At 38.6% G+C, this 27,485-nt stretch overlaps 1 protein-coding gene across 2 annotated transcripts; it reads left to right on the top strand.

Annotated features, from left to right (window-relative positions):
• Positions 1-332: 332 nt before the first annotated feature.
• Positions 333-21,924, top strand: LOC148036593 (BTB/POZ domain-containing protein At5g48130-like). 2 transcript variants are annotated; one of them, XM_087679169.1, is made up of 4 exons: positions 333-1,244; positions 1,631-1,700; positions 2,133-3,353; positions 21,062-21,924. In XM_087679169.1, the coding sequence occupies exons 1-4, from the start codon at positions 889-891 to the stop codon at positions 21,746-21,748; spliced, it is 2,334 nt and encodes a 777-aa protein (XP_087535295.1). In that variant the 5' UTR covers positions 333-888; the 3' UTR covers positions 21,749-21,924. The 2 variants fall into 2 exon arrangements, with proteins under 2 accessions (XP_087535295.1, XP_087535296.1); XM_087679170.1 differs by having other exon boundaries at positions 1,143-1,471.
• The last annotated feature ends 5,561 nt before the right edge of the window (positions 21,925-27,485 follow it).

Here is a 27,485-nt window from a genome sequence, read left to right as displayed (position 1 = left end):
ACGTGGCTACGTGGTTCAGAAGGTTTTGTCTGGGCATGAAATTGACGGCGAGGACCAATCAAATCCTCAGCAGAGACAAAAACTCTCTCTTCTGACACACACACCCACCCACCAATGCAAACCAAAACAAAGCCTCGAGAAATAATGATGTTGGACTTGGCGTTGACAGTGTTGGAGTTGGAATGGTCTTCCTGGTATACCTGCCATCCAACCATCATCACCGTCATCAACCTTGGTATCTGGTTTTCCATGACCATCGTCAATACTGGTATCTGGTTTTTCTGCAACTCACACTCCCATCAGTACACTGCAATCTAGAGTCTCCCCTCGCTTTCTTCCTCTCTAGCTCATACTCTTTACTCCTAGTCAGACCATCAGTGATCACTTATCACTAGTCCCACTCTCAGTCAAATCACTGGACACACTCAGTAACCTCACTCTGCTCATCATGATTACTCGTTAGTCAGTCCAATCTCAGGGGTTTTTCTCCCTTCCGTATATAAATTTCCATATGCATGACGCCAGCGTTCACCTTCGTTTGAGCATTTGTGATCAGGAACATTAAATACTTACCTCCAATTTAGCTTAGATTCACCAATCTAGTTCTTTTGGTTCAGATAGATGGTCAAATTGAGCTGTTGCACCTATATTCTATTGGCATGCTCACTTAAATCAGAACATGATGGTTGATTAGCTTCAGTATAGTCAATCAACTTGTCTTCTATTCTTAATCAAATGTACACCTAGGTCTCGATCCATTCAACTTTCATACATGTATCTCTTATCTGTATCCATCCTCACTTACATCAGAACATGGTGCACTGATTAGATTCATTATTACAGCCAATCAACTTATCCTCCATCCTTAATCCCGGTCTGATCAAGATCATGAGTATGGTCCTTCATGATGATCACGTGGCGATTGTGCCGTTCCGGGCAGAAACGCTATATGAACACCAAGCCCTAGCTGTGGTGGAGCCTGCAGATGGGTTGGGCACTGTGCACACAATCTATGAGGAGACCTTGAGTGAGGATCTTTGTGTGTGCCACGAAACATCAAGTGATGACTGTTGCAGTGTTGATCTAATGGGCGAGAATTACCAATCAAATGTGTTTGATCTCGCGTGTGAGGAGGAGATCAGGGTAAGCAGCGCAAGCAGTTCAACAAAATCAGTGATCATCCAGGCCGATTCATATGATTCTTCCAGTGTTAGCTGCACCTTGCAACGCAGCATTCTAGCATGGTGAGCAACATGAAATCCTCTCCAGGCACACCATTAATGACAGCAATCCAATTGTGGACTGTGAAACCTTGCAATGCCATTTTTGAGGGGCTTTCAGAATTGCTCGGTAACCTTACTGTAAGTCTAGAAATAAGCACTAGACTTGAAGTATCTGTCCAGAAATTCAGCAGTAGCTGCAGTCCCTTTCCGAATTTCCAAACATATCTACTTCTTTTTCAAAGGACAAGGTGGGATTGATATGAATTAGGGTGCAGATAGTTTGAATATATCTTAAATTTGTTCACTTGGCAAGCACTCAGTTCTTATGAAACACTATCAATGGATCACAACTGCTTCTGAATCATTCATCTTTGCTCATTTACTGATATCGAATAGTTTTGTTACAGGTATGATGCTACTGGGCTTCCTGCTACTGTTTCTGTTTATGTGGAAGGGAGAGAATTCAAACTTCACAAGGTTGGTTCCAGAATATTTCCACATAAAGAGTTACTAGTGTGTACCATAAGCTGGATGGATGCACCTTTCAATGAGAAAATTCAATTATCACAAGCTTAATCATTGAAAATTAGTCAGCCTATTCTTATGGCATTGGGTAGCCAGGTCATGAAAGTTGCATACCAATTTAAAGATACTGATTGGCATCACAACGCATGGTTTATATAAGAATTCAATGGAAAGTATTGCTCAATTGATGCAGAGTACTAATTGGGCCACATATTAAGGCTGGCAATTGTCCATTCTCATGAGGTTAATGGAAAAGAGTGCATTCACATATGAAGGCTGGCAATTGTCTATAATTCTCATGGGGTTCATGGAATTAAAGAGTGCATTTACAATTAAAAGCTTGTTGGATCTTGAATTGCAACTCCTGCTTCCCTTTTTTTGCAGTTTCCCCTGGTTTCTCTAAGTGGGTTTCTTAAAAAGCAGCTCATGGGGTCAAATGAGGTTCATTTGCCAAGCAACTGGCCTGGAGGAGCTACCAGTTTTGAGGTGGCTGCAAGCTTCTGCTATGGATCAGGCATATCCCTGAGAGCCTCAAATGTAGCTGCAGTTAGGTGTGCAGCTGAGCTGCTGGAGATGACAGAAGAATACAACAGGGGCAATCTATGCCGGCGCTGCGACCAGTATCTCCGCCAATTCGTACTGAGGAGATGGACAGACACCCTCACTGTACTGAAAGAGTGCCAAGGGTTGCGACCACTCGCAGATGAGCTACTCGTTGTGGGGGAGTGTGTGGAGGCCATAGCCACAATGGCATGTGGGCAGGCTGCTAACATTGTGGAGATCCATGATTCTGAGCTGGGAAGTTTATTAGGTGGGGAGGACTATGCCATGGAAGACATGAGCAGGCTCAAGGCCAGTCCTACAACAACCAACATGGATGAGCTGGACCTCATAGACCAACAACAGTATGCTTGGATAGGGGATCTTGTGGAGCTACCATGGCATCAATTCGCGCAGGTGGTTGCAGCAGTGCGGCGTCTGGGGATGCGGGAGAAGCACATAGGCAAGGCCATGGTGATGTATGTGGAGAAGTGGGTGTTCCCGTGTTTTGACCATCAGGGCAGGCAAGCTGGGTGTGTGAGCAGGGGGTGTTGCTCCCAAATTCGGGGGGCCAAGCCGGCAGATGAGGCAATGGCATCAATGTGCGCCAATCTGGAGGAGATTGTGAGGCTTCTGCCCCATGTGGAAGAGGATAATCATCAGGCCAACATGATCCCTGTGGATTTCCTCTTTGGCCTGCTAAAATGCGCTGTGCTGGGCTGTGCAAGCACGGAGTGTAAGGTGCAAATCCAGCTAAAGATAGCAGGGCAGCTACATTTGGCCAATGGGAGGGATTTGGCACTGCTATGCGCACCCTCTGCCAACTGTGAAGAGGGGTTGGAGGTCCTGAGGCAGATTGTGGGCGTTTTCTTCTCGACCAAAAATTACAGGGGAGACTCTCATCATGCAGAGGCTGTGACTGATCTCTGGGACCAGTTCCTGGCGGGGCTGGCACCATGCCCAAAGCTAACCACTCGGAAATTTGCAGAATTGATCGAGGTTATCCCGTCCTCTTCGCGGCCGAACCATGATCGACTCTACCGCGCCATAGATGCTTACCTCCAGGTAATGCTCCTCTCTCTCTCTCTCCCTCTCGGACAAATATGCATGTATTCTATGTAATATTAAAAAACATTCATATATGTGTGTGTGTGTGTGTGTGTGTGTGTTTGTTTTCATGCATGCATGCCGAATGGCTATCTCTTATTAACCGGGTTTTCACCGGCAATGTGTATGTGTTCTTTAGGAGGGGGTGGAAGGACACTTGAAACTTAAATTAGTAACTCTGAATTAGTATAGTCTGTGGAAGACCAAATATACTTAAGTCTTATTCCTCATAATGCTAACCTAGAAGGTAGGAGAGTAACCCAGCAGATTGAGTGGCAACTTAATCAATAAGATAGCTACCTAAGGAATATGTGGTTGCTCCAGAGTTAAAATCCTACACTGAGTGGATCAATGGTGTCGCATCTTAGAGATGTAAAGATTAGAATGAAGCCCAATCACAATCATTTTGAAATAGATTCATTTTTTATTTAAAAAAGGATAGGAATATGTTGTTCTTTACAAGCTTATGTGACTATTCAAATCGGCTAATAGCTTTATCCTTATCTCAAAGAAAATACACCCATATATTTATGGGCTTAGTCATCAACAATTCAAATAAAGTAAAAGATCCTCCCAAAGCTTCAGTAGTGAGTCATCTTACGAGAGATATCAACATGCATTTGCTCAAGAGGAGGCTCTTGGTTGTTGCTCTCTTTTCTCTTTTGGAAGTTACTTTCTTTGCATTTATTGCATTTCATCGGAGTTAGCTAATTGTATAACCATTATGTCTTTATATCTCCTTGACAACACAAAATAAATGTGGCCAAAATACTCATGTCAAAACTTACTAGTGCTCTTTCCAATGGCGGCTATGAGAGATGCAAGGTGGTATCGGTTGCAACATATCTCGATTAACATCTTTGAAAATAACATTAGTGACGTCATTAAAAAACTTGATTCTCATACTGTCAAAGAGGTCTTGGAGTTCTAGTATGTGATTGGAACTTATGGATAGTACAAGGTTTTTATTGATTTGAGATACATACAACATTCATGAAAGCTTCTTAGATGTTCTCACCCTTCATTGTAATGGGCTCTCTTGGAGTCCTTTGAGATTTTTATAACTCTTTCTTGTTACTAGTCATGTGAATGAGAGGCTCCATTATCTAATAGCCAAGAGTCATCTAACTTTGAAGTTGATCCAAGGAGCAAACATCCTCAATCACCATGAACAACTTAAAGAACTCAACGTAGTAATTTTTGAGTAATTTGCATATATCATTTGTCTTTAATAGACTTTATAGTGCTATTCATTTTATCTTTCTTTTTTCCCTTCTGATCTAAACTCACAATAGCCTAGACATTACAATATTCTAATCTTTTAGAAACTGCAACTCACTTTAGCAAGAATGTCTTCACAACACTCCACTCTAACTAACCATGTATCCTTCTCTCTATCCCCATAAAGCAAGAGCATAAGAGGAGCTTTGAGGTGCAGTGAACTCACCTATCCTACCTTCCTGTATTATAGTCCAAAAGCTCAAAGGCTCAAAGATGCTTCGATAACCCATGTGACACGATCCGATATCATTGCTCCATCACATCCTCCATCAAGTACACCAATCATAAGAGAAGGAGATAGACAAGAAGAAGGAGAATAAATTCACATCATAGGATTCCTCACTCTCTCACAAGCTCACACACAACTCCAAACTCAACCCTCTTTATTATGAATGGAAAGATGATGAAGAAAAACAAGAAGAAGATATGGAGCTTTTGTATCCCAAGTTCCACACTCAATACAAGCTCTCACACTATCTCCCCATCTCATTCTCAATAATGGAAACAAGATGAAAGGATAGAAGAACTGAATGGTTACTCAAACATTGCACTGATGATAGAGCCTCTGCAACATGAATCCTTGCAGTTGAGATCTCCCACCATTATGTAGATCAAAATTAGGATTAGCACTAGGGTTAGGGCTGGCGTTCCTTTTGCACTTTAGGGTTTCCACAATTAGAGATTAGGGTTTGCATCCTTTCTTGAGCAATCTACCTACTTTGTTGGCTCTCGGCAATTCTTTCCTTTGCTACGTATTTCTACCTTAACCTAATTTAATCTAGCCTATGCTATTGCAATTATGTATTCATATGTGCAACTCATACAACAATTGTGAGCCTAATGAATACAACTACTAAAAATAATACAATTTCCATGTTGTGGGTCCTAGATCTCACAAAATAATACAACCACAATAATAATATCGTATCCATGAAGTAATACACATGCCTTAAAAAATAATGCATTGAAGCCCCAAAGATAAGAATCCTACATGATGTGAGCTATAGATCTCACAGAATAATGTTATCACAATAATAATATCATATCCATACACATGCCTTAAAAAATAATACATTGAAGCTCCAAAGATAAGAATCCTCAAAAACTAAATTTGGCACTTATGCTTTGACTTTTTTTCACCTCCATTTACTTTGCCTTCCACATTTCATATTAGCATTCTTTTTGTATTCCTTTACCATGTGATTGATCTTTTTACAATACACACAACTTTCCTTTGAACCTCTAGCCTCCCATGCTTTCTTCCCATTTTTAGCTAAAGTGTTTTCTCAAATAAAGCTTGGGATGGGAGGGAGGGATATCACTCATAAACATATGCATGCATCATGTGGGTTCAATGTAAGAGATTTTTCAAATACTAGCCTTAGAAATCTTTTCTATAGTAGATTTTCTAGTTGTGAATCCTAGTCTAGTTCCATAGCATGAGATGGCTAGCAACAAGTCTTTGAGCTACCTTCTACACCACTCAATTGATGGATACTCTAAATACAATTACAACAAACATATAACCATCTCCCAACAACAAGAAAACCAAGGCTCATGGAAACCAAATAATGAAAAATGATAAGAAAGACACTCTAACAAAGCTACAACATCACATCTCAAATCTATATCCATGTCCAACCACCTTGTGACCATGTACCTTGAATCCACAAGATCTTAAATGAGAGCATCCAAAAAATATCTCCAAAAAAGATTCACTTAGAAACAAAGGATTAACCTATTATGCCATAAACCCATGAGTGATACACAAATAAAAGATAAAAGCTACAATAACTAAAGGAGCTTGGAATACCTCTTTTGAGTCTCACATCAAAATTCATGATTGTATTATAAAAAATCACATCAAACACAAGGCAAGGTAATTGAACAAATGCATTTATAAGAATCACATCAAGGAAAGGCAAGATAATGGAATTATGTAAGTAAAGAAGCTAAGCATTTGTCCTTAAGGCAAAAGAATAACAAAACAGGAGAGTTGTCCTCTATATGCACATCATATTTAATGTAAGGGCGTAAAGTCCAAAGACCCAACCTTAAGTGCATCAAAGCAATATCACATAGCTTTTGTAGCTAGGTATCAAGATTTTTATCACCGTAGACCTATAGATCATTAGGTTGCAAAATCACAACATAAAATTTCACATCTTATTGAGCAATAATACTCACTGATAATTGCTAACAATTTCACAATTTCCATTTTGGTGCTATCGTGCAATAGTATTAAAAACCCACACACCATGTACCATGTGTACTTCTAGCTAGGCTCTTATTTTGGCTCCTTGAAATAGAGTTGGTAGTAGCAATCTTGGCCACTCCCCCTTCAATCTTTAGCTTCACAACTCTTCTACAACACTTGCTAATGTAGCGCTTCGGTAATATTGACACATATCTCCTTTTTAGGCTCATTTTGTGTAAGCCCATGTTACTTCTAGTATTGTGATATTGGGCCACTTATGTTTTTCATTTCTCGTGTAAGTGGATTAGCAAGATCCATTTAATTTGTATAACCTACAAATACATACAAGATTCATTTTTATACAATCATCTACATGGGATGGATAAATTAAAGAAAAAAGAGGGTACCACAAATAGTAGGGCATTAAAATTACCTACAAAATTCAAACAATGTATTTATTGATAGGGATTGCATGCATGTGATATTTTTTTGATACCAGATTACCTAGGTCTTTAGTATGAAAGAATGCTCCCCGAATGCTCCTTCAAAGATACTTTCAAGATTCCTTGTTCGCTTATATTGTAGGAACAAGCTTGCAATTCCTTCGTAAGACATGAGTTGTCATCCAAATCTCATGGAAGCAATCAAATAATTGTGAAAGTAAGGAGGCAAGGAGTTGAGGGTGGTAGTGACTAAACTCTTTTCATCCATGACATCATCAATGTTGAGAAGTTATTTCTTAATGTCATAAACCTTTTATGCATTCATCCAATAATTTACCTCTTCTATTCATGCTAAAAATACAAAGCTCACATATTAAATGTATGATACAAGGTTCTTTGCAAGTTTAGTTAGGCCATAAAGTCTCACATGGCATAAAGTGGTCACAATGTGTAAATGCAAAATAGGTAGATTGTGACAATGATATAGCTCCCCCTATGAAGAAAAAAATGCAAAATATGTAGGTATGGTAGTTGTCTCTAGATGAGGCTCCTTGCCTCTCTAGAGACCTCTTTCAATCATTATGTTTCAAGGATAAATCTCTACGATGAATACTTTGTGCATCAAGCTTATCTTTATAGATGAGGTACACAAAGACATCCCTTTTGATGTAGAGGAAAATAGTGTCTTCCTCTTAGTAAAAAAATTTACTTCAATAACACACATACATAAAAATAATAGTCCCTTGGTGAATGAGAAGTACACTCACTATAGGGCTAGTGAAAGCGTGAGATTGATGAAAATGGGTGAGAGTGTTGGCACAAGATACTAAGATAATGTGAAGTCTACTTGATATATGTACATCTAAATGTATTAGAGAACATGATATGCACTTAAAGGAGTGTTTCGCTAGCTCCAATATATATGCTATGATTTCAAGAATTCTTAGATTGCTAATGCACAAGAAAATCTCTTGTTGAAATCCTAATAGAAGTTCCTTTGAATTATTAAGGTTTATGGTAGGTTTCAAATTGCCCTTCACAAGAATATGCTTAGGATCAGAGTAGTCTTCCAATCTCTTGAAAATAAGGAAATACTTAGGATAAGTGAAGTAGTACACCTTTCCAATATCTCCACAAAGAATTTGGGGTTTTGTTAGAGCCCTTCTAATAGAAAATGAGAAATTCCCTTCAAAATCTGATATTGGAACTAAGGCACATAACACACTTTAGACTAATTACATGGCTAGGTAGGAGCATGTGATGTCAAGAATCGCGTGGTGGGGGGACTTGCTCAAGATGATGCGCCGAACACACACAGAATGCACAAGGAGAAGCTCACTCAAGAGACAAGAAGAGAGATGGAGGCCAAAACGTTTTCTTGTTGATTTCTTCTTCTTCTTCCACACTCTTTACAATGTACACAAAATATAGATAAGATACAACATAAAGGAAAGTGGCCTACTAAGTCAAACAATGCATACCCGACTACACTAGTCAACTGGCGCTATAACTATGTCAGCTGTAAATAGGTGTAACAACCTGAATATAATAAGTAATGAGACAGTGGCCATGTGAGAGTCATAATGACCACCGACGTGCTAAGTGTAGATGTGTGGACACATCTAACCAGGCTGTCCATCATCAATGTCCACTTGTCATCTCAACACTCCCCCTCAAGCTCAACTGCATCTCTGCAACCAAGATGTCCATCATCAATGTCCACATGTGTTGGGGACACATCTAACCAAGCTGTCCATCATCAATGTCCGCATGTGTTGTGGACACATCTAACCAGGCTGTCCATCATCAATGTCCGCTTGTCATCTCAATACTCCCCCTCAAGCTCAACTGCATCTCTGTAACTCCAAGTAAGCTCCGAAACTTTTGAAGCTTCTCTGTACCCAATGCCTTCATGAAGATGTCAGCTATCTGATCTTCTGTGCTAACATACACCATGTCAATCTCACCTGCTAGTACCTTCTCTCTCATAAAGTGGTAGTGTACCTTAGTATGTTTTGTCCTGGCATGGAACACAGGGTTCTTAGCCAACTGTATACTGCTCATGTTGTCACAATAAATTACAAGTGGACCTTCCACCTGCACATCTAAATCAGCCAATAACTTTTGCAGCCATACTACCTCACATGCTGCAACAGCAGCACCTCTATACTCAGCCTCTGTACTCGACAAAGCAACTGTAGATTGCTTTTTGCTGCTCCAAGTAACTGCTACACTACCAAGAGAGAACATGTATCCGCTGGTAGATCTTCTATCAGACATAATACCAGCCCAATCTGCATCTATGTATCCAAATACATGTACATCTGTACCTGCCTCGTAGAAAAGTCCATAATGTAATGTGGACTTCACATATCTCAATATGCGTCTGACTGCATCCAAATGTGGCTTTCTAGGTACTTGCATAAACTGACTCACAAGACCAACAACATAGCTCAAGTCTAGCCTTGTAATGGTCATGTAGATCAAACTCCCCACTATCCTCCTGAACATAGTAGGGTCTTCTATCTCATCCCCAACATCAGCAATCAACTTTACATTCTACTCCAATGGGACTGGAAGTGGTTTGCATGCTGTCATACCATACTTGGACAACATATCCAAGCCATATTATCTTTGGGATAGCCATATACCATCATCACATCTGATCACCTCAATGTCAAGGAAGTACCTTAGCTCACCTAAATCCTTCATCTCAAACTTCTTCAAAAAATCCTTGACTTCAGCAATCCCACTATCACTATCACATGTAATAATCAAGTCATCCACATAGATGACTATGATGACCAAACCTGCATCTCCCTTTCTCACATAAAGTGAGTGATCAGTATCAGAAACATAAAAGCCAATAATGACAAGATACTCTCTAATCTTTTTAGACCATGCTCTAGGTGCTTGCTTGAGCCCATAGAGCGCCTTCTTCAACCTGCACACATACTTGGGATGCTCTAAATCTTCATAACCTGCTGGCCGATCCATAGACACTTCTTCCTGCAAATCACCATGCAAGAAGGCATTCTTTACATCCATTTGCTGCAACCTCCAACCTTTGGCTGCTGCCAAAGCAATCACACATCTGACAGTTGCCATCCTAGCAATTGGACTGAAGGTTTCATCATAATATATGCCATATGTCTAGGCATAGACTTTTACAACCAGCCTAGCTTTGTACCTACTAATAGAACCATCTGCATTGTGCTTAATCTTATAAACCCACTTACATCCAATAGCTTTCTTGCCCTTTGGCAATGATACTAGATCCCAAGTCTTATTGGCCTCTAATGCAACCATCTCCTCATCCATTACTGCATCCCAATGAGTATGACCAACAGCCTCCTCAAAACATGTGGGCTCAACATCCTCAACTAGTTTCACCATATAAGCATAATGGTGAGCTGTATAACCTTCAAAACCAAATCTTTTAATAGGGTATCTAACCCTGCTAGATCTACGTACCACCGGATCACTCAATGGAGCCTTTACATTATTATGAGCTCTCAGTACACCTGGTGTTCTGACAGAAGGAATGCCAAGCTCATCATCCAAGCTCTCTGAGCCACTGAAGTCTCCATCAAGAACTGCATTCATGCCATCTAACACTTTATTATTTCCTTTGTCTTTACCTGTAGTGCTACTAGATGCACCTGAAGATGTAAAGCTACTCCTTAGTCTCCCAGACCAAGGACTATTAGATGACGTCTCTGGTCCACTAAGAGTCCGTGATTCTTTATTTTCAACCTGCACATGAGTGTCATGATCATCATCATCATCCAATGCATCACCACTAGATGCATACCAACTACTCATTTCATCATAGATGACATCCCTGCTCACTCTGAACTTACATGTGACAGGGTTATAACAGCAATACCCTTTCTGCTCTAAAGAGTATCCAATAAAGACACACTTTTCAGCCTTTGGATCTAGTTTCTTTCGTAGCTCATCTAGCACATGAACGTATGCAACACAGCCAAATACCTTCAAGTGCAATACATCAGGCTTCTTTCCAGTAAAGCATTCTTCTCATCCCATGAACTACAACTGTGGGAGTTCTATTCATAATATAAACAGCAATATGAATAGCCTCAGACAAAAAATGCTTAGGCATATTCTTTTTAGCCATCATATGCACGTGCAACTTCTGCAATGTGCATGTTTTTCCTTTTTGCAACACCATTTTGCTGTGGGGTATACCTGCATGTGAACTATCTCTTTATCCCATGAGACCTCAGAAAATCACTAAACTCATTCAAGAGGTACTCTTCCCCTCCATCTGACCTCAAGCACTTTACTTTCAAGCATGTTTCTCTTTCAACTGCAGCCTTGAAAGTTCTAAAGTGCTCAAATGCTTCACTCTTTTCCTTCATAAAATATTCCCACAGCTTTCTAGAACAATCATCAATGAATATGACAAAGTATGAAAGAACTGCCTCTAAGAGATACATTTTATGTAGGCCCCCAAATGTCTGTATGCACAACATCAAGGATATTTCTTCTTACATCTCTGTCATGTGAAAAGGGTTGTCTTGCCTGCTTAAATTGACATGCTTGACATACCTTATGAAATTCTGCAACTCTAAATGTAGGCAAACCTATAACCAGCCCTTTGGACTGCATTAATTTCAGCCTTTGTACATTTACATGTCCAATGCGTTTGTGCCAAATTTCAATATCTGCAATAACGCATTTTTCTTTAGTATACATAGCAGCATTCATAGTAGGAATTCCAGCATCCAGAGTAAACATATATCTAACTCTACTTCCCTTTTCTACCAACCTGCACTTGTCACTGAAGTCTTCTACAAAGCAGTCCTTTGCATTAAATCTGACTTGCAGCCCTTGCTCTACCATTTGACCGACTGACTCCAAGTTCTTTGTAATAGATGGCACATGTAATACATCTGAAAGACTCTCTGTCTTACCATCATGCAAGGACAAGGAAACTTTTCCAATGTGTGAAATTGGGTGGCATGAATCATCACCCGTTTGCACATAACCTGCATTTTGCAAATCCTGCATCTCTCCAAACCATTCTACATGGCTGGTCATATGATTGGATGCACCTGAATCAACATACCAAACATCATCATGTGTTCCCTTTCCTGTAATAGCATTCAGCGTATGCTACATAACAAATAGACATTCATTTTTGTCTTCATTCTGTCGTGAAGACGATGCATAGTTTCCTTGCTGCAACTTACCACTGTGAATATCATCTTTCTTAGCATAACATTGGGCTGCAATATGACCTATTTTGCCACAATAGTAACACACAATACTAGAGTTGTTAGAGCCTTTGTTTTGCCATCCACCTCTTCCTCTAAAGCTCCCCTTGCCTCTAAAGTTACCACGATCTCCTGAAACGTGCATATCGCCAAAATTGCTGATTCAATCTGTTTTGATGGTTGTCACTACCACGTCCTGTACCACGGCCTCTTGAAGAGAACCTGCCATGTCCCCTTCCTGAACTAGAGTAGAAAGCTTGAACCTGTTCACCACTTCTTTCAGATGCCTCACTCTGCATGTTGATCTCTTCAGTGATCATAAGGGAGACCAACTCATCAAAATGTGGAAATGGCTTTCTGACATATATGGAAGTTACAAAAGACTTCCAAGCCTTTTCATTGTTAAGTCCACCCAAGGTAGACGACACCAAATCATCATCATCGAGCATTGCATCAATCGCTGCCAATGCATCTGCAATGCTCCTTACCTTCAGTGCACATACTCATTGATAGACATCTTCCCTTTCTTCAATGTATTCAACTCTTGCTTGAGTTGAATCTTTCGTGCCTTTATATTTACGAAAAACATACTTTCAAGTATGGTCCAAGCTGCATATGAATTCTCTGCATTTCTAATATGTCCCAATATATTATTATCAATTACTGCAGACCGCCAATACATGACATTTTTATCTTTTACATTCCATTTCTTTCATGCCTTTGTCTCTTCTATAGTTGGAGGATCACTCACCTCCGGCTCCTTTTCTTCACCTAAAACAAACTCGTAGAGGCCTTTTTCAATAAGGAAGTTCGTGACACAAAACTTCTATAAAGGGTAGTTGTTCTTGTCGAGCTTCTCAATGATGGGGCTTCCACTGTTCTCTGCCATTATCAAAAAACTAATACCAAACAGCAAGAAAATCTTCTGCAACCCTCGACCTGTAGTGCACAGCAATACACTAGACAGCCTTTTTCACTGTCTACTCAACAATACATGAAATTTGCAACCTGTTTGCAAATAAACCTTATGTTTGCTTTCTGCAAACACCTCAAGAATTACAGATTTTCAATCTGTAACTTGCGCACCCACTTTTGATCAAAACAACCGAAATCACAGTGTACTCTGAAACTGTTGTCTGCAATCTTGCGGCTCTAAAACGGGGCCTGAAACGACCTCAAATGCCCAAAATAACTGTGGGCAAGCCCTAAAGGGCTTATCTACAAAATACACAGTGCTCTTTGCGCACACCAAATCTCACTGCAATCTAAGATTTTTGCTCTGCCCTGCTTCTGGTGCCTCCATAGGCACTATCCAAGAGAAAGAGTGGAAGGATGAAAGAGCTTCTTACCCGTGGCTTTCTTGCTCGAACCTTGCTTCTTCTCCTTCACTTCAACCTTTGAAATCAGCCTCTCTCAGTGGCGTGGCTCTGACACCATGTCAAGAATCGCGTGACGGGGGGACTTGCTCAAGATGATGCACCGAACACACACAGAATGCACAAGGAGAAGCTCACTCAAGAGACAAGAAGAGAGATGGAGGCCAAAACGTTTTCTTGCTGATTTCTTCTTCTTCTTCCACACTCTTTACAATGTACACAAAGTATAGATAAGATACAATATAAAGGAAAGTGACCTACTAAGTCAAACAATGCATAACCGACTACACTAGTCGACTGGCGTTATAACTATACCTGCTATAAATAGGTGTAACAACCTGAATATAATAAGTAATGAGTCAGTGGCCATGTGAGAGTCATAATGACCACCGACGTGCTAAGTGTAGATGTGTGGACACATCTAACCAGGTTGTCCATCATCAATGTTTGCATGTGTTGAGCTTGTCACCTCAACATGTGCCTTGTTGATATGATGATGGGACCAAACTATGATGGTTGATACATGTGAATTGACCATTTTTCGACAAGGAAAATAACATGATCACTAAGGAAAATAACATTTTTGGACAAGGAAAATGACTAAGCCATGGACCACCATCCAAACACATACACTCATAATAGTTATTTAGAAAACAGGAACCCCTAATAACTTGCTACATGATGCAAGGTGTCTCATGTGTATACTCCACTATGCTTCCCCACTTGACACAATGGTCAAGTCCACATAGTCCATCTCATAACCCTCAATGATAAAGGGATAGATCCCTTGTAATTTCTAGCTAGGAATACCACAAATTCTAGTGTCCATTGTGAATCTTGCAAGGCATTATAACATTGGGTACTTCAACTATAGCTGGACAACTACAACTAGTTAGTATTTAATTAACCTCAAATAAGAAATGATAGCCAATGTTGAATTGTATGTCCGCTTCATTGCCCTAAAGCGGCAAGGGAGTGTCGCTCAACAATCCATTTCTCATCTTTCTCTCTCCTCTTTTCCTTCTCTTTCTAATTTTTTATTTTCTCTCTCTCTCTCTTCCCCCTTTTACTCTGCCCCCTCTCTCCTCTCTTTTCCTTCTCTCTCCCTCTCCTCTTTTTTTCTTTTTTCTTCTTCTTCTTCTTCTTCTCTCTCTCTCTCTCTCTCTCTCTCTCTCTCTCTCTCTCTCTCTCTCTCTTCATTCTCTTTTTTATTTTTTTCTTTTCTCTCTCTCTCTCTTCTCTCTTTTTCCTCTATTTTTTATTCTCTCTCTCTTTTTAAATTTTATATTTCCTCTCTCTACATGTTCTCTCTCTCTCTCTCTCTCTCTCTCTTCTTCTTCTTCTTCTTTCACTTTCTTTCTCCCTCTCTCTTAAAGTATGTAAATTTTATATTTTCCTTACATATAATTATATTTCTTTACGTTTATATTCTCTTTCTTCTTTTCCTCTCTCTCTCTCTCTCTCTCTCTCTCTCTCTCCGCCCCCTTTTCTTCTCCTCCCCTTTCTCCTATTTTTTCTTTTTTTCTTCTCTCCCTCTCTCTTTTAAATTTTATCTTTTTCTTCTCTCCCTCTCTCTCTTTTAAATTTTATATATATTCTCTCTCTCTCTCTCTCTCTTTAAAAATATTTAAAATTTAAAAAAGACTTTTCTCTTTTCTCTCTTTCTCTATCTGCCTTTCTCTTTTCATCTTTCTTCTTCTTCTTCTTCTTCTTCTTCTTCTTCTCTCTCTCTCTCTCTCCTTGCTTTTCTTCTCTCTCCCCCTCTCATCTCTTTTCCTTCTCTCTCTCTCTCTCCTCTTTTTTCCCTTTTTTCTTCTTCTCTCTTTAAAATTTTTTCTTTTCTATTTTTTTAAATTGATATTTTCTCTCTCTATAATTCTCTCTCTATGTTCAAATTCTCTCTTCTTCTTCTTCTTCTTCTTTTCTCTCTCTCCTTTTCTTCTCATTGTCTCTCTCTCTCCCCCCTCTCCTCTCTTTTCTTTTTTCTTTTCCTCTCTCTCTCTCTCTCTCTCTCTCTCTCTCTCTCTCTCTCTCTCTTTTGTTTTCCTCTCTTGCTCTCTTTTCTCTCTATATTTTTCTATTTTCTCTCTTCCCCTTTCTCTCCCCCTATTTTCTCTCTCTTTCAAATTATATATTTCCTCTTTGTTTCTCTCTCTAATTCAAAAAGTATATAAAAAAGGTTTAATTTAAAAAACACTATTCTCTTTTCTCTTTTCCCCTCTCTGCGTCTTTTTTTATTTCTTCTTCTTCTTCTTCTATCTCCCTCTCAAAGTATGTGAAAAATTATGTCCAAAAAACTTTAAATTAATTTTTTTAAAATATTTAATTAAAAAGTTTAGTCTAATTGAGAGAGAGAGAGAGAGAGAGAGAGAAAGAGAGAGAGAGACAACCTAGGCCCTATGCATGAGAGAGAGGGGGGGAGGGGGAGAAGAAAATTGTTTAATTAAAAAAACACTATTCTCTTTTCTCTCTCCCCCCTTCCCTCCTCTCTTCATCTTCTTTTTTTATCCTTTTTCTTCTTCTTCTCAAGGCCTAGATTTTCTCTCTCTTTCAAATTATATATTTCCTCTCTATCTCTCTCTCTCTAAGTGAAAAACTATATAAAAAATGTTTAATTTAAAAAAGACTATTTTGTTTTCTCTTTCCCTCTCTCTTCATCTTTTTCTCTTTCTTCTTCTTCTTTTTTTAATGCTTCTCCTTCTTCTTCTTCTATCCCCCTCTCAAAGTGTGTGAAAAACTATGTCTAAAATTTTTAAATTAAAAAAGGCTTTTAGAAATATTTAATTTAAAAAATTTAAATTAAAAAGTTTAATCTAACTATGAGGGAGAGAGAGGAGAGAGAAAACCTAGGCCCTACACATGGAGAGAGGGGGGAGGGGGAGAAGAAAAATGTTTAGTTAAAAAAATATTATTCTCTTTCCTCTTTCCCCCCTCCTCTCTTTGTCTTCTTCTTCTTCTTATTATTATTCTTCTTCTTCTTCTTCTTCTTCTTCTTCTTCTTCTTTTCTCTCTCTCTCTCTCTCTCTCTCTCTCTCTCTCTCTCTCTCTCTCTCTCTCTCTCTCTCTCTCTCTCTCTCTTTGTGTGTGTCTATCTCTCTCTCTCTTAAAGTGTGTGAAAAACTATACTAAAAATTTAAATTAAAAAAACTTTTAAAAATATTTAATTAAAATAAAAGTTTAAATAAAAAAATTAATCACAGAGAGAGAGAGAGAGAGAGAGAACCTAGGCCTTACAAATGAGAGAGAGAGGGGGAGGAATTTAATTAAAAAAGGGAGGGGGGAAAAGAAAGAGAGAAACTATAAGTGAGAGAGAGGGGAGGGGGTTTTAATTTTAAAAAGGGAGGTGAGGGGTTCTAATGAAAAAAGGGAGGGGGAAGAGAAAAGGAGAAATTACATGTGAGAAAGAGGGGAGGGGAGGGGATTTTAATTGAAAAAAGAAGGTTTGGAAAAGGGAGTAGGTTCGGGAAGCCCTCTAGAGGTTTGGGCCTTTCCAAACCTACAAAAAAAATAATATAGTAGTGAGATTAGGTATCAAACCATAATAAGTAGTAAAAATATATTGGGTCCTATATATTCACCATTGCTTTATGCCCATTAACCAAAGTAAGCTATTTAATGAATGCATCAATTTTAAAAGGACATCCAACATAAATTTCAAGGATTTAACACATGCACGAAATCTTGTTTACCCTAAGATATGGATACAATATTTTGGAGTACTATAAGATTTAAGACAAAGGAAAATTTGGCACAAATTGTAGGTTATTCATGAATTAGTAGACCCTACTATGGCATTTGAAGGCATAGGAAGTTTCCTTACACATGGCACAATAGGCAAATGATCTTTGCCTTGAGAGTAGCTAGGCTAGACCAAATTTATCTTAACAATGGGACATGGTGGATTAGTCTAGATATTAGAATGTCATTGCTCTCTGGGATCCCATCCTCGGATCATATTCCGATCTTGTGTACAGTGAGAGTTATCGGAGGTAAGCTTAATTATTGTGACCCACCTTTACTTAGGTTGAACACATCCTTTTTGTCTAATGTACAATATTTTAACCTCTTGAGTGATGTCTAGAAGTCCACAATTGAGATAGGAAAGGAGTCAAGTACCAACTAGTTGGTCTACTATGCTATTATGGGCCAAGATGCCAAATAATTATGGTGAAACCTAGGCTAAAAATGAAGAGATACTTCCCATATTCTCAATAGCATGTGGTAAAAGAGATGAGAACAGGCAAATCACCTAGCATGGATTACATTCCTATTGAAGTATAATAATTCATGTGGGTTGCATACTCAAGGGAGATCTTTGCAAGCTGTTGAATAAGATCATACTTAGGGGGAATTTCATAAGGAACTCAATAAAGGCCTGATAAAACTAACCTCCATAACTCTTGATTGATCCAAGTTGAATAGTTAGATGGCCAAATCTTTGGCATATAATATCACCTTTTTGTTGAGAACAATAATACATCCCCAACAACATGGTTTATTCATGGGAGGATAATCTAGAATAGATTTTGAATTTAATATTCTCTATCAACCATGCCTTATCAATGCAATGGGAGTTTGTGCTCATTGATATGGGTTTTGAAGAAGCAAATGACATAATAAGTTTCAATTTTGTTTCTAAGGTTATGAGATCAATAAGACCTAGCATTGGTTTCTATGCTATGATCCAAACACTCTTCCCTAGCACATCTATAGTGATGATTGTCTCAATAGCATCTATTCCCCCCATGGAAGGGGAGTCTAATAGATCCACTTCTATTGTTATTATAACTAACCCTTTGCTAAGGAATCTAGATAGAAAAGTACAATACAAACTCGTCATTAGAGGCTTGCAATTGGTGCAAGACAAAACAATTTACCATCCAATTTTTTGCATGCAATAACTCCAACATTGTTGAGGCTGAGTGACAATCAGTGAAAGGGATGTTGAACATATATCAAGAGTTATTTGGACTATCAAGCTCAATAAGAAGTGCCTCTAATATAGAGCTGCCCTACCTAGGACTTAATAATCCTATAAATTAGATTAAGGAGCTGGGACTCAAACAAGTCCAGCATGGATAAATGATTCGATATCTTGATGACTACCTTGTTGAGCTTGGAATTACAATGAAACAAATCAGGGATAATTGAACGTAGTAGAAGATCCAAGGTAAGCTTAACAATTAGAAATATTGTCAACTCTATTTCATAGAAAAGTTGTTGATTGTGAAAGAAATGATCATGTCCATGACTATATTTCTAGCAATGGTGTTAAAATTTAGGAAGAGTACATGGGTGATTGAGTTAAAATGGGTGTGCGTCTATCCTCAATAAAAACCAATCGGCTTAAGCTAAGGTTCATATGTGGCCATAGATCACAAAGAATGCTAAAGACAAGGGGCTAGGCTTACTAAAGCTAGAGGTGAAGGCCAAAGCACTAAACTAAATGGATATTTTATTTTCTTAATTATTAGTAATAGAATCATGAAAAATTACTAGAGTATAAGCCCACCAACAAGAAAAGTTGATCATGCAACCATATATACAAATCACATAAGGTTAAATGCCACATTATGGAGCAATTTAGTTAAAGCCTCTCATGGAAACTTGCACAAAAACAAAACCACCAACTAAATCAAGACCAAGACAAAACACAAGATTGCTAAGGATAGGGTAAATTTCATGTAGTAGGTACACCCAAGGATGGGGCAAACTAGGTGATAATATAGATGCATAAAAGGTAGTCATTGGTTGATCTTGGGGATAGCAACTAGCCATGAATGCTAGGTGAGATTTGTAACTTCTATTGAACTAGGTAAGAACTCAAGAGGAGTGGTATTTCAACTAAAGCAATAGTTCTTTGAACACATCCAACAAGCAAGAAAGATGGGGAAGGATAAAAATGCAATAGTTAAAAGCAAGAATTTCATGTTAAATTAGCAAGATAGTATAGCCATGAAACTTGCATAACCAACATGATGTAGGAACCACTTACCTAAATACAAGGGTACACACTTGGGGTTGGCACATGTAGTTACCTTTAGCTAACAAATTTCTTATTCAACTAGACAAGGGAATGTCTATTGATGGATTCACTTGTCCCGCTTTGTAAGTCATTGTTTTTAGGGTGATGCATTGTGATGTGGTTTAAAATGCACATGCTTATCATGCCACTTAAGTATCATACATGTATTGTTTTTGTTAAAGATTTAATAAGTCTTATTTGACTTTGGCTATAAATACTTTTATAAGGCTTTTAGTGTTATTTGATATGATGCATTATTGTTGTTATCCCTTACTATCGCTTGAATTATAGTGAGAATATCTTGCCATCTTATTATGCTTTTGTTTTTAAGACTCCTCATATTAGAGTGCAATAAGGCCTACCCAAAACTCCTACTGGGGCACAAAGGACTTACTAAGCTACTCAATGGACTAATCAAGGTCCAAAATGACATCTAGTGTAGCCCAAGTACATGACAAACATAGTAGCGTGTCAATTGATCAAGGAGGATTTAATTGGATCCTCCACTAGAAATCATGATGAAAACACCATGGAAGGCTTAGGTTTATGGATTATCTATATTAACCATTGGGCCTACATATACTTCAATGGCAATCATTGTAATTGAATGCACCCTTTACCAACCTTTTGACCACTCAAAGTGGAATGTGACAATGGACTTTGGGGAACTCCACCATTGGTCATACATCTACTATTTTAGTTAGATTCATTTGAGGACTTTACCATTGGTCATACATTTAATAACTTAATTATATTTGCCACCTATAGCCATTGTGATTTTTGTCACTTGAGGAGTTACATTGGTAGATAGGTGGCAATAAACTTTGGTGAACTTAGTTACAATTGATACTTACATAAGGCCATAAAATAAGCTTTGGGAGCTTTCCCATTGATGATATGGAGATTATATGTCTAGTGACCTTTTCAGATTCAATCCTTACATAAGACAAGGCATTGTGATTGTGTGGCTTTAAGATATTTAAGAAGGCATGTTTTAGTTTTGATATTCCTCAACTTTATTGCACTGCCTATGCTTGGAAAGTGACCATTATTCTACTCCTTAACTCATGCTTGGAAATGTTCATGGATTCATTGACGCAGTCGCACCCAGAGCTAACACAAGAGGAGAAGCTGGCGGTGTGCAAGTGGCTCAACTGCCAGAAGCTGTCGCGCGGGTGCTGCATCCACGCAGTGCAGAACGAGAGCATGCCCCTGCGGACCATCGTCCAAGCCATGTTCATGCACCACCTTCACGTCAGCGCCCCCTCCCCCTCCCTCCAGCGCTCCGCCTCCTGCAGCGCCCGCCCCCACCACTCGCATGCCGACGCGTGTCCAGACCCCGCTCCAGCCGAGACCTGGCCCCCAGCCACCGAGACGGACACGTGTCGCACCCCGACTGCGTGCGCCCTCAAGCTGGCGCGCCCCCCTCGTCCCTCCGCATGTCGACCAGCTGCTGGCGCCGCCGGCGGGCCCACCACCCACGAGCAGCTCGCTGACGTGGACGCCATCCGGGACCGCCTGGAGACGCTGGAGGAGGAGATCGGGCGGCTGAAGCGCGGCCTCGCTGAGATGCAGAGCAGCAGCGCCAACGGCGGGGATGCGCCCACTTGGCGCGAACGCAGCGCTGGCGCGGGCAGGCGGCACCGGTGGGCGTTGCTTGGGCGTGGTGGCCGGCGTGGCCACGACCAGGAGCATGCGTGCCAGCATTTCTTGGTTGGGAAGGCCCCCTCCTGCTGTATTCGCCATGTTGTTGCGTCGCCGGCCAATCCCCATCATCACCATCGCTGATGAGCCTGCAGCTCTTCTTTGGGTATTATTATCTGGTTTTCAATGAAATCAGCTCGTGCTTTCAACTCCCCGTTATGGTAGAACAAGCTTAGGTTGTGTTTTAACCTCCCCCCTCAACTCAATCCTTACCTTCAGAAAAAGAATTTGGTTTAGCATTCTATCGTTCCAAAAATACTTGATTTCCCAATATGTCATGTGAAGATTTAAAAAGTAATAGCTAAAGTACGCTAATGCAATCAAGCCAACACCAGCTCAAGCTTTGTTTTCAATAATAAAAATATTACATGAAATTAATAAGAATGTAGACAAGCAAAAGCAAGACAAAATATGTCATGTTCCTTAAGACATTGATACTCACTCACTCTAGCACATGATGTATTTATATCACTACAATAGATAGGGCAATAGTGACTAGTATAACAACACAATTGGTTGGGAAAAAAATTTGCACTCAACATCGTTGTGTGCATTGGTACTAGTGTCAATATAAAATTGTCACAATTAGCATCGCTATTAGCATTGCTTAAAGTGTTCATATTAGCATTGCTTAAAGTATCACTATTTAGTGCCCTCAAAAGTATCACTTTTAGCAATGTCAATAGCAACGAATGCATGAAAAGTAGCAACAGTAATAGTGACAGCCGTAAGAAAAGAAAATTTGGGCATGCCACATTAGGCTAGCAAGAGAACCTTGCCATTATCATAATTGAATATCTTGATTATTAAGTATTTAGAGCCTACATTATTTGGCACATTGCAAACACTTGAGCAAAAGCAAAAACAAGACATATTTATGGATTATTGTAGAAAGTGTACATAGCCACTATCAGTAGGAAAAAAATTCATATATAATCGTGATGTGGATAATTGGTAAAACAACCGTAAGTTGCATACAATGTAATTTCATTGAACATATATATAGAATAGACATCATGAGCATAAGGTCACAAGCTACAAATATCGTTAAATGTAAGAAATAAACATCATCATCATAAGTGATGATGGCCCAAAAAGGTTGTACATGCTAGAGAGGAGAGAACATAGTACAAGAGAAAAAACAAAGGGATGCTCCAAGTAGTCAAACTCCAAAAAGATAGAATCAACATCGAGGGACTCCAAGATTTGTTATAGCTCATTGCCGTCTAACATCTTATAATGATGAAATGGCTCCTAAAAGAATTCTGCAATGCAACCAATTACTAATCCAAAGTCAAATACAATGTAATGAAAACAATAAGTTTTCTTAACAATTAAGAGAGTAATGTCATATCAGTCCCCCCTATGTATAGACCTTATTGGTGAGGGTATTCAAGCCATGCTTTTTTCCATATGTTCTTTCTACCATAGAGGGACATTGGGCTATGCCCAAGTACTACACCAAAGAACATCAACAAGTGTCGTTAAAACCACGTTAGCACTATGAGAAATATGGAGAAGAGTAAATATTTTATAATAGAACTAGAGAACTTACAAAATTCTCCAAATACGCAAACCAACCACCATTGTTGAGCCGATGCTTTAATCTACCCTCTAATCACACTCGGGGAAGTTACTATACGTATATCCTCTACATCACATGCGTTCAAGGCCTATTTATAAATATCCTTATATGTGAATGTTTCTTGAATAAAACATAACCCTTTTCTATTCAATTTGTGAATAACCCCTTTACATTACATCCTTCTATATATAAAAAATGTATAAAAATGGTAATTTAAAAATACCTTATTTTGAACCCACGTGATGCACACATATATTTATGAGTAACTTACCCGAGTAATCACACCCTTTCCATATCATTAGATCTATTGCTATCATCGCTCCAAAGAGAAAGCGGCCTCCTCTGTGATCCTCCTCTAGCCCTCTTTGTCCAATCGGCTCAAGTTTCCTCTTTTTCTCTTTTAGTGTCCTATATATATTGAACCACATGTGCAACATATATCCCAAATGTGCTTGATTATCCATCTGGTGATGAAGAATTGATCAAAAGAAGTTGGCACATGAAACTCCACATGCACAAAATCTATCATGTAGTGCTTGGAATTCTATGGCAAGTACATCCATGTAGCTAACATGTTGTATTGAAATACTTACTTATACAACTCATCCAAACGTCATATGAGTCTCTTTCCCCTATCCATCATGAGAATAGTATAAATATCCTCATCCACCAAGTAGGAGTAGTTTGGTGGAATAGTTGTGGTATGTGCTCTATCGCTACTAGAGGGGATGGGCATAGTGATGTTAATTAGTGTCACTTATGTGACACCTAAACATCGCTATGGGCATCACTATGGTTATGTTGCTTATGGGACACATTTAGTGACGTTTTATGCATTGATTAAGCAACACCTAAGTGTCATTTATTACGTTTCTTAAGCAAAGATAACCATTGCTTACACGATGCATGGAATTTTTTGTAATAAGTGTCATATAAGTGATGCTTGAATATTTGGATGTAACTTATATGATGCTCTTATTTTAAAAAAATGAGCGACAAATTCATGAAAAAAAACCTCTCTCTCTTTCCCTCTCTCTCTCTCTCTCTCTCTCTCTCTCTCTCTCTCTCTCTCTCACATGGATAGTGGCATATATAAACACATGGACATGAAGTCCACACCATGTATTGTCACCTCCATATACAACATATCCTTGGGGGAGTTCTATCTTGAGATGGCAAGCTCAACACATGCGGACATTGATCATGGACCGCTTGGTTAGATAGGTCCGGATATCTACACTTAGCACGTTGGTGGTCATTATGATCCTCACATGGCACTGACTTATCACTTTTTTTTTTTTTTGCACCTATCTACAGCTAGAATAGTTACAATGCCAGTTGATTAGTATAGTTAATTATGCACTATTTGACTTAGTAGGCCACTTTTCTTTATGTTGTATCTTATCTATACTTTGTGTACATTTTATTGTGTATTTTTTTTAAAATAAGAAAATGTTTTGGTCTCCATCTCTCTTCTTGTGTCATTGAGTAAGCTTCCTCTTATGTGTATGATGTATGTTTGGTGCAGTAGCTCAAGCAAGTCTCTCCACCATTGTAATTCTTGACATGGTATTAGTGTAGTGCCAGTGAGAGAGGTTGGTTTTTAAGGCTAAAGTGAAGAAGAAAAAGCAAGGATTTGAACAAGCAAGCAATAGGTAAGAAGCTCTTCCATTCTTCTACTCTTTCTCCTAGAGGCATCGGAAGCAGGGGAAAGTGAAAATCTCAAATTACTGTGAGATTTGGTGTGCAAGCAGCGCAGTGTATATCCTACAAATAAGTCCTTTTATATTTCTCACTATTTTTTTGGGCATTTGAGGCTGTTTCAGGACCCGTTTTAGAGTTGCAATGTTGTAGAGAGTAATTTCAAGGTATACTGCGACTTCAGCTTTATCAATTGAAAGTGGGTACATAGGTTGCAGATTTCTAATTTCTAATTTTTGAGGTGCTTGTGAGGAAGGAAACATAAGTTTTATCCACAAACATATTGCAAATTACATGTACTATTGAGTAATCAGTGAAAAAGCTTGGTGTATTGATGTGCACTTGTTGTGAAAGATATAAGAAGACTTGTTTGTTTGTTGTTCTATATCATTTTTGTGATAATGGTAGAGACTAGTGGAAATCCCATCATCGAGAAGCTGGACAAGAAAAACTACCTTTCGTGGAAGTTTTGTGTGATGAACTTTCTCATTGGAAAGGGCCTTCATGAGTTCGTTTTGGGTGAAGAAAATGAGCCAAAGCTGAGTATCCTTGTGACTACAGATGAATTAAAGGTATGGAAATAATTGAATGCAATAGACAAAAAGATGATGCATTGGCTATCTATAGTTATTATTAAGACTATACCGGAATATATCACGAATGCAAAAACTTCACATGTAGCTTGGATAATTTTTGAGAACATGTTTTCAATTTTAAAAAAACAAGAAAGATTCAACTCAAGTAAGAGTTGAATACCTTGAAGAAAGGAAAAACGTATGTTAATGAGTATGTTTTGAAGGTGAGGAGCATTGCAGATGCTTTAGTAGTGATTGATGCAATACATGATGATGAAGATTTGGTTTCATCTACTTTAGATGGCCTTAATAATGAAAAGGCTTGGAAATCATTTGCCACTTTTGTATATGTACAGAAGTCGTTTCTAGATTTTGATGAATTGCTCTCTCTCATGGTTACTAAAGAGATCAATTTGCAAGGTGACTCATTTGAAAGAAATAGTAAATAGGTCCAAGCATTCTACTCAAGTTCAAGAAAGAGATATGGAAAATCCTCTTTAAGAGGCCATGGTATGGAACATATTGGCGATAACCAACAAAATAGATTAGATCAACAACTTGGTGAAATGTAGGTTTCATGAGGCCTGGATACTTTAAAGACAAGGGGAGATCTAGAGGAAGAGGTAGATGGCAAAAAAGACGTTCTAAAAATTCTACTATTTTTTGCCATTATTGTGGCAAAATAGGTTATATATGCAATCATCCCATTTTATTATAAGAACGATGATATCCGCAGTGGTAAATTGTAGCAAGGAAATTATGTGTTGCCTTCATCACATAATGAAGACAAAAAAGAGTGTTTGTTTGTTATGCAACATATGATGAATGCTATTACCTGAAAGGGGACATATGATTATGTATGGCATGTTGATTGAGGTACACCTAATCATATGACTAGTTATGTTGAATGGTTTGTAGAGATGCATGACTTACAAAATCTAGGTTACGTACAGATGAGTGATGATTCATGCCACCCAATTTCACACATTGAAAATGTTCCATTGTCCTTGAATGATGGCCAGACAAAGAGTCTGTCAGATGTATTACATGTGCCATGAATCACAAAGAGTGTTGCAAGTTTGATATAATGCAAAATGTTGTTTTGTAGAAGACTTTAATGATAAGTGTAGATTGATAGCAAAAGGAAGTAGATTTGGCTACATATTCACTTTAGATTATACAAATTCTGTAATGAATGTTCCTATGCATGCTAAAGAAAAAGGAGTGGTTGCAGACATTGAAACATGGCATAAACATATTGAATATGCAAATGTGCAAAGACTGAAATTAATGCAGTCCAAAGAATTAGCTACAGGGTTGCCTGATTTTAGAATTGTAGAATTTCATAAAATATGTGAAGCATGCCAGTTTGGTAAGACAATCTAATTTTCATGACAAAGATGTGAGCAAAAATATACTTGATATTGTGCATATAGATGTTTGGGGTCTACACAGGATGTATCTCTTGGTGGCATCAAATACTTTCTCATATTTATTGATGATTTTTCAAGGAAACTATGGGTATATTTCATGAAGGAAAAGAGTGATGTATTTGAGCACTTTAAATCTTTCATGGTAGCTATTGAAAGAGAAATATGCTTGAAAGTTAAGTGCTTGAGATCAAATGGAGAGGGAGAGTACCTCTCTAATGAGTTTAGTGGCTTCTTGAGGTCTTGTGGGATAAAGAGACAGTTTACTTGTTTATAGGTATATCCCATAGCAAAATGGGTTTACAAAAAGAAAGATTAGGCATATTGTTGTAGTTGCACAGGCATTGATTGGTTGAAAAGAATATGCCAAAGTATTTTTGCCTGAAGTTGTTCATATTGCAATCTATATTATGAATAAAACTCCCACAACTGCAATTCATGGAATGACTCTTGAAGAATGCTTTACATGTAAGAAGCCCAATGTATCACACTTGAAAGTGTTTGGCTGTATTGCATATGTTAATGTGCCA

This window comes from Lygodium microphyllum, chromosome 5 (genome assembly GCF_053477565.2).
Source record: "Lygodium microphyllum isolate KBCC chromosome 5, Lygodium_microphyllum_v1.1.10, whole genome shotgun sequence".
In the NCBI taxonomy this organism is placed as follows: domain Eukaryota; kingdom Viridiplantae; phylum Streptophyta; class Polypodiopsida; order Schizaeales; family Lygodiaceae; genus Lygodium; species Lygodium microphyllum.
Note: the sequence above shows the minus strand (reverse complement) of the source record. Positions and strands in the feature narration are given on the sequence as shown.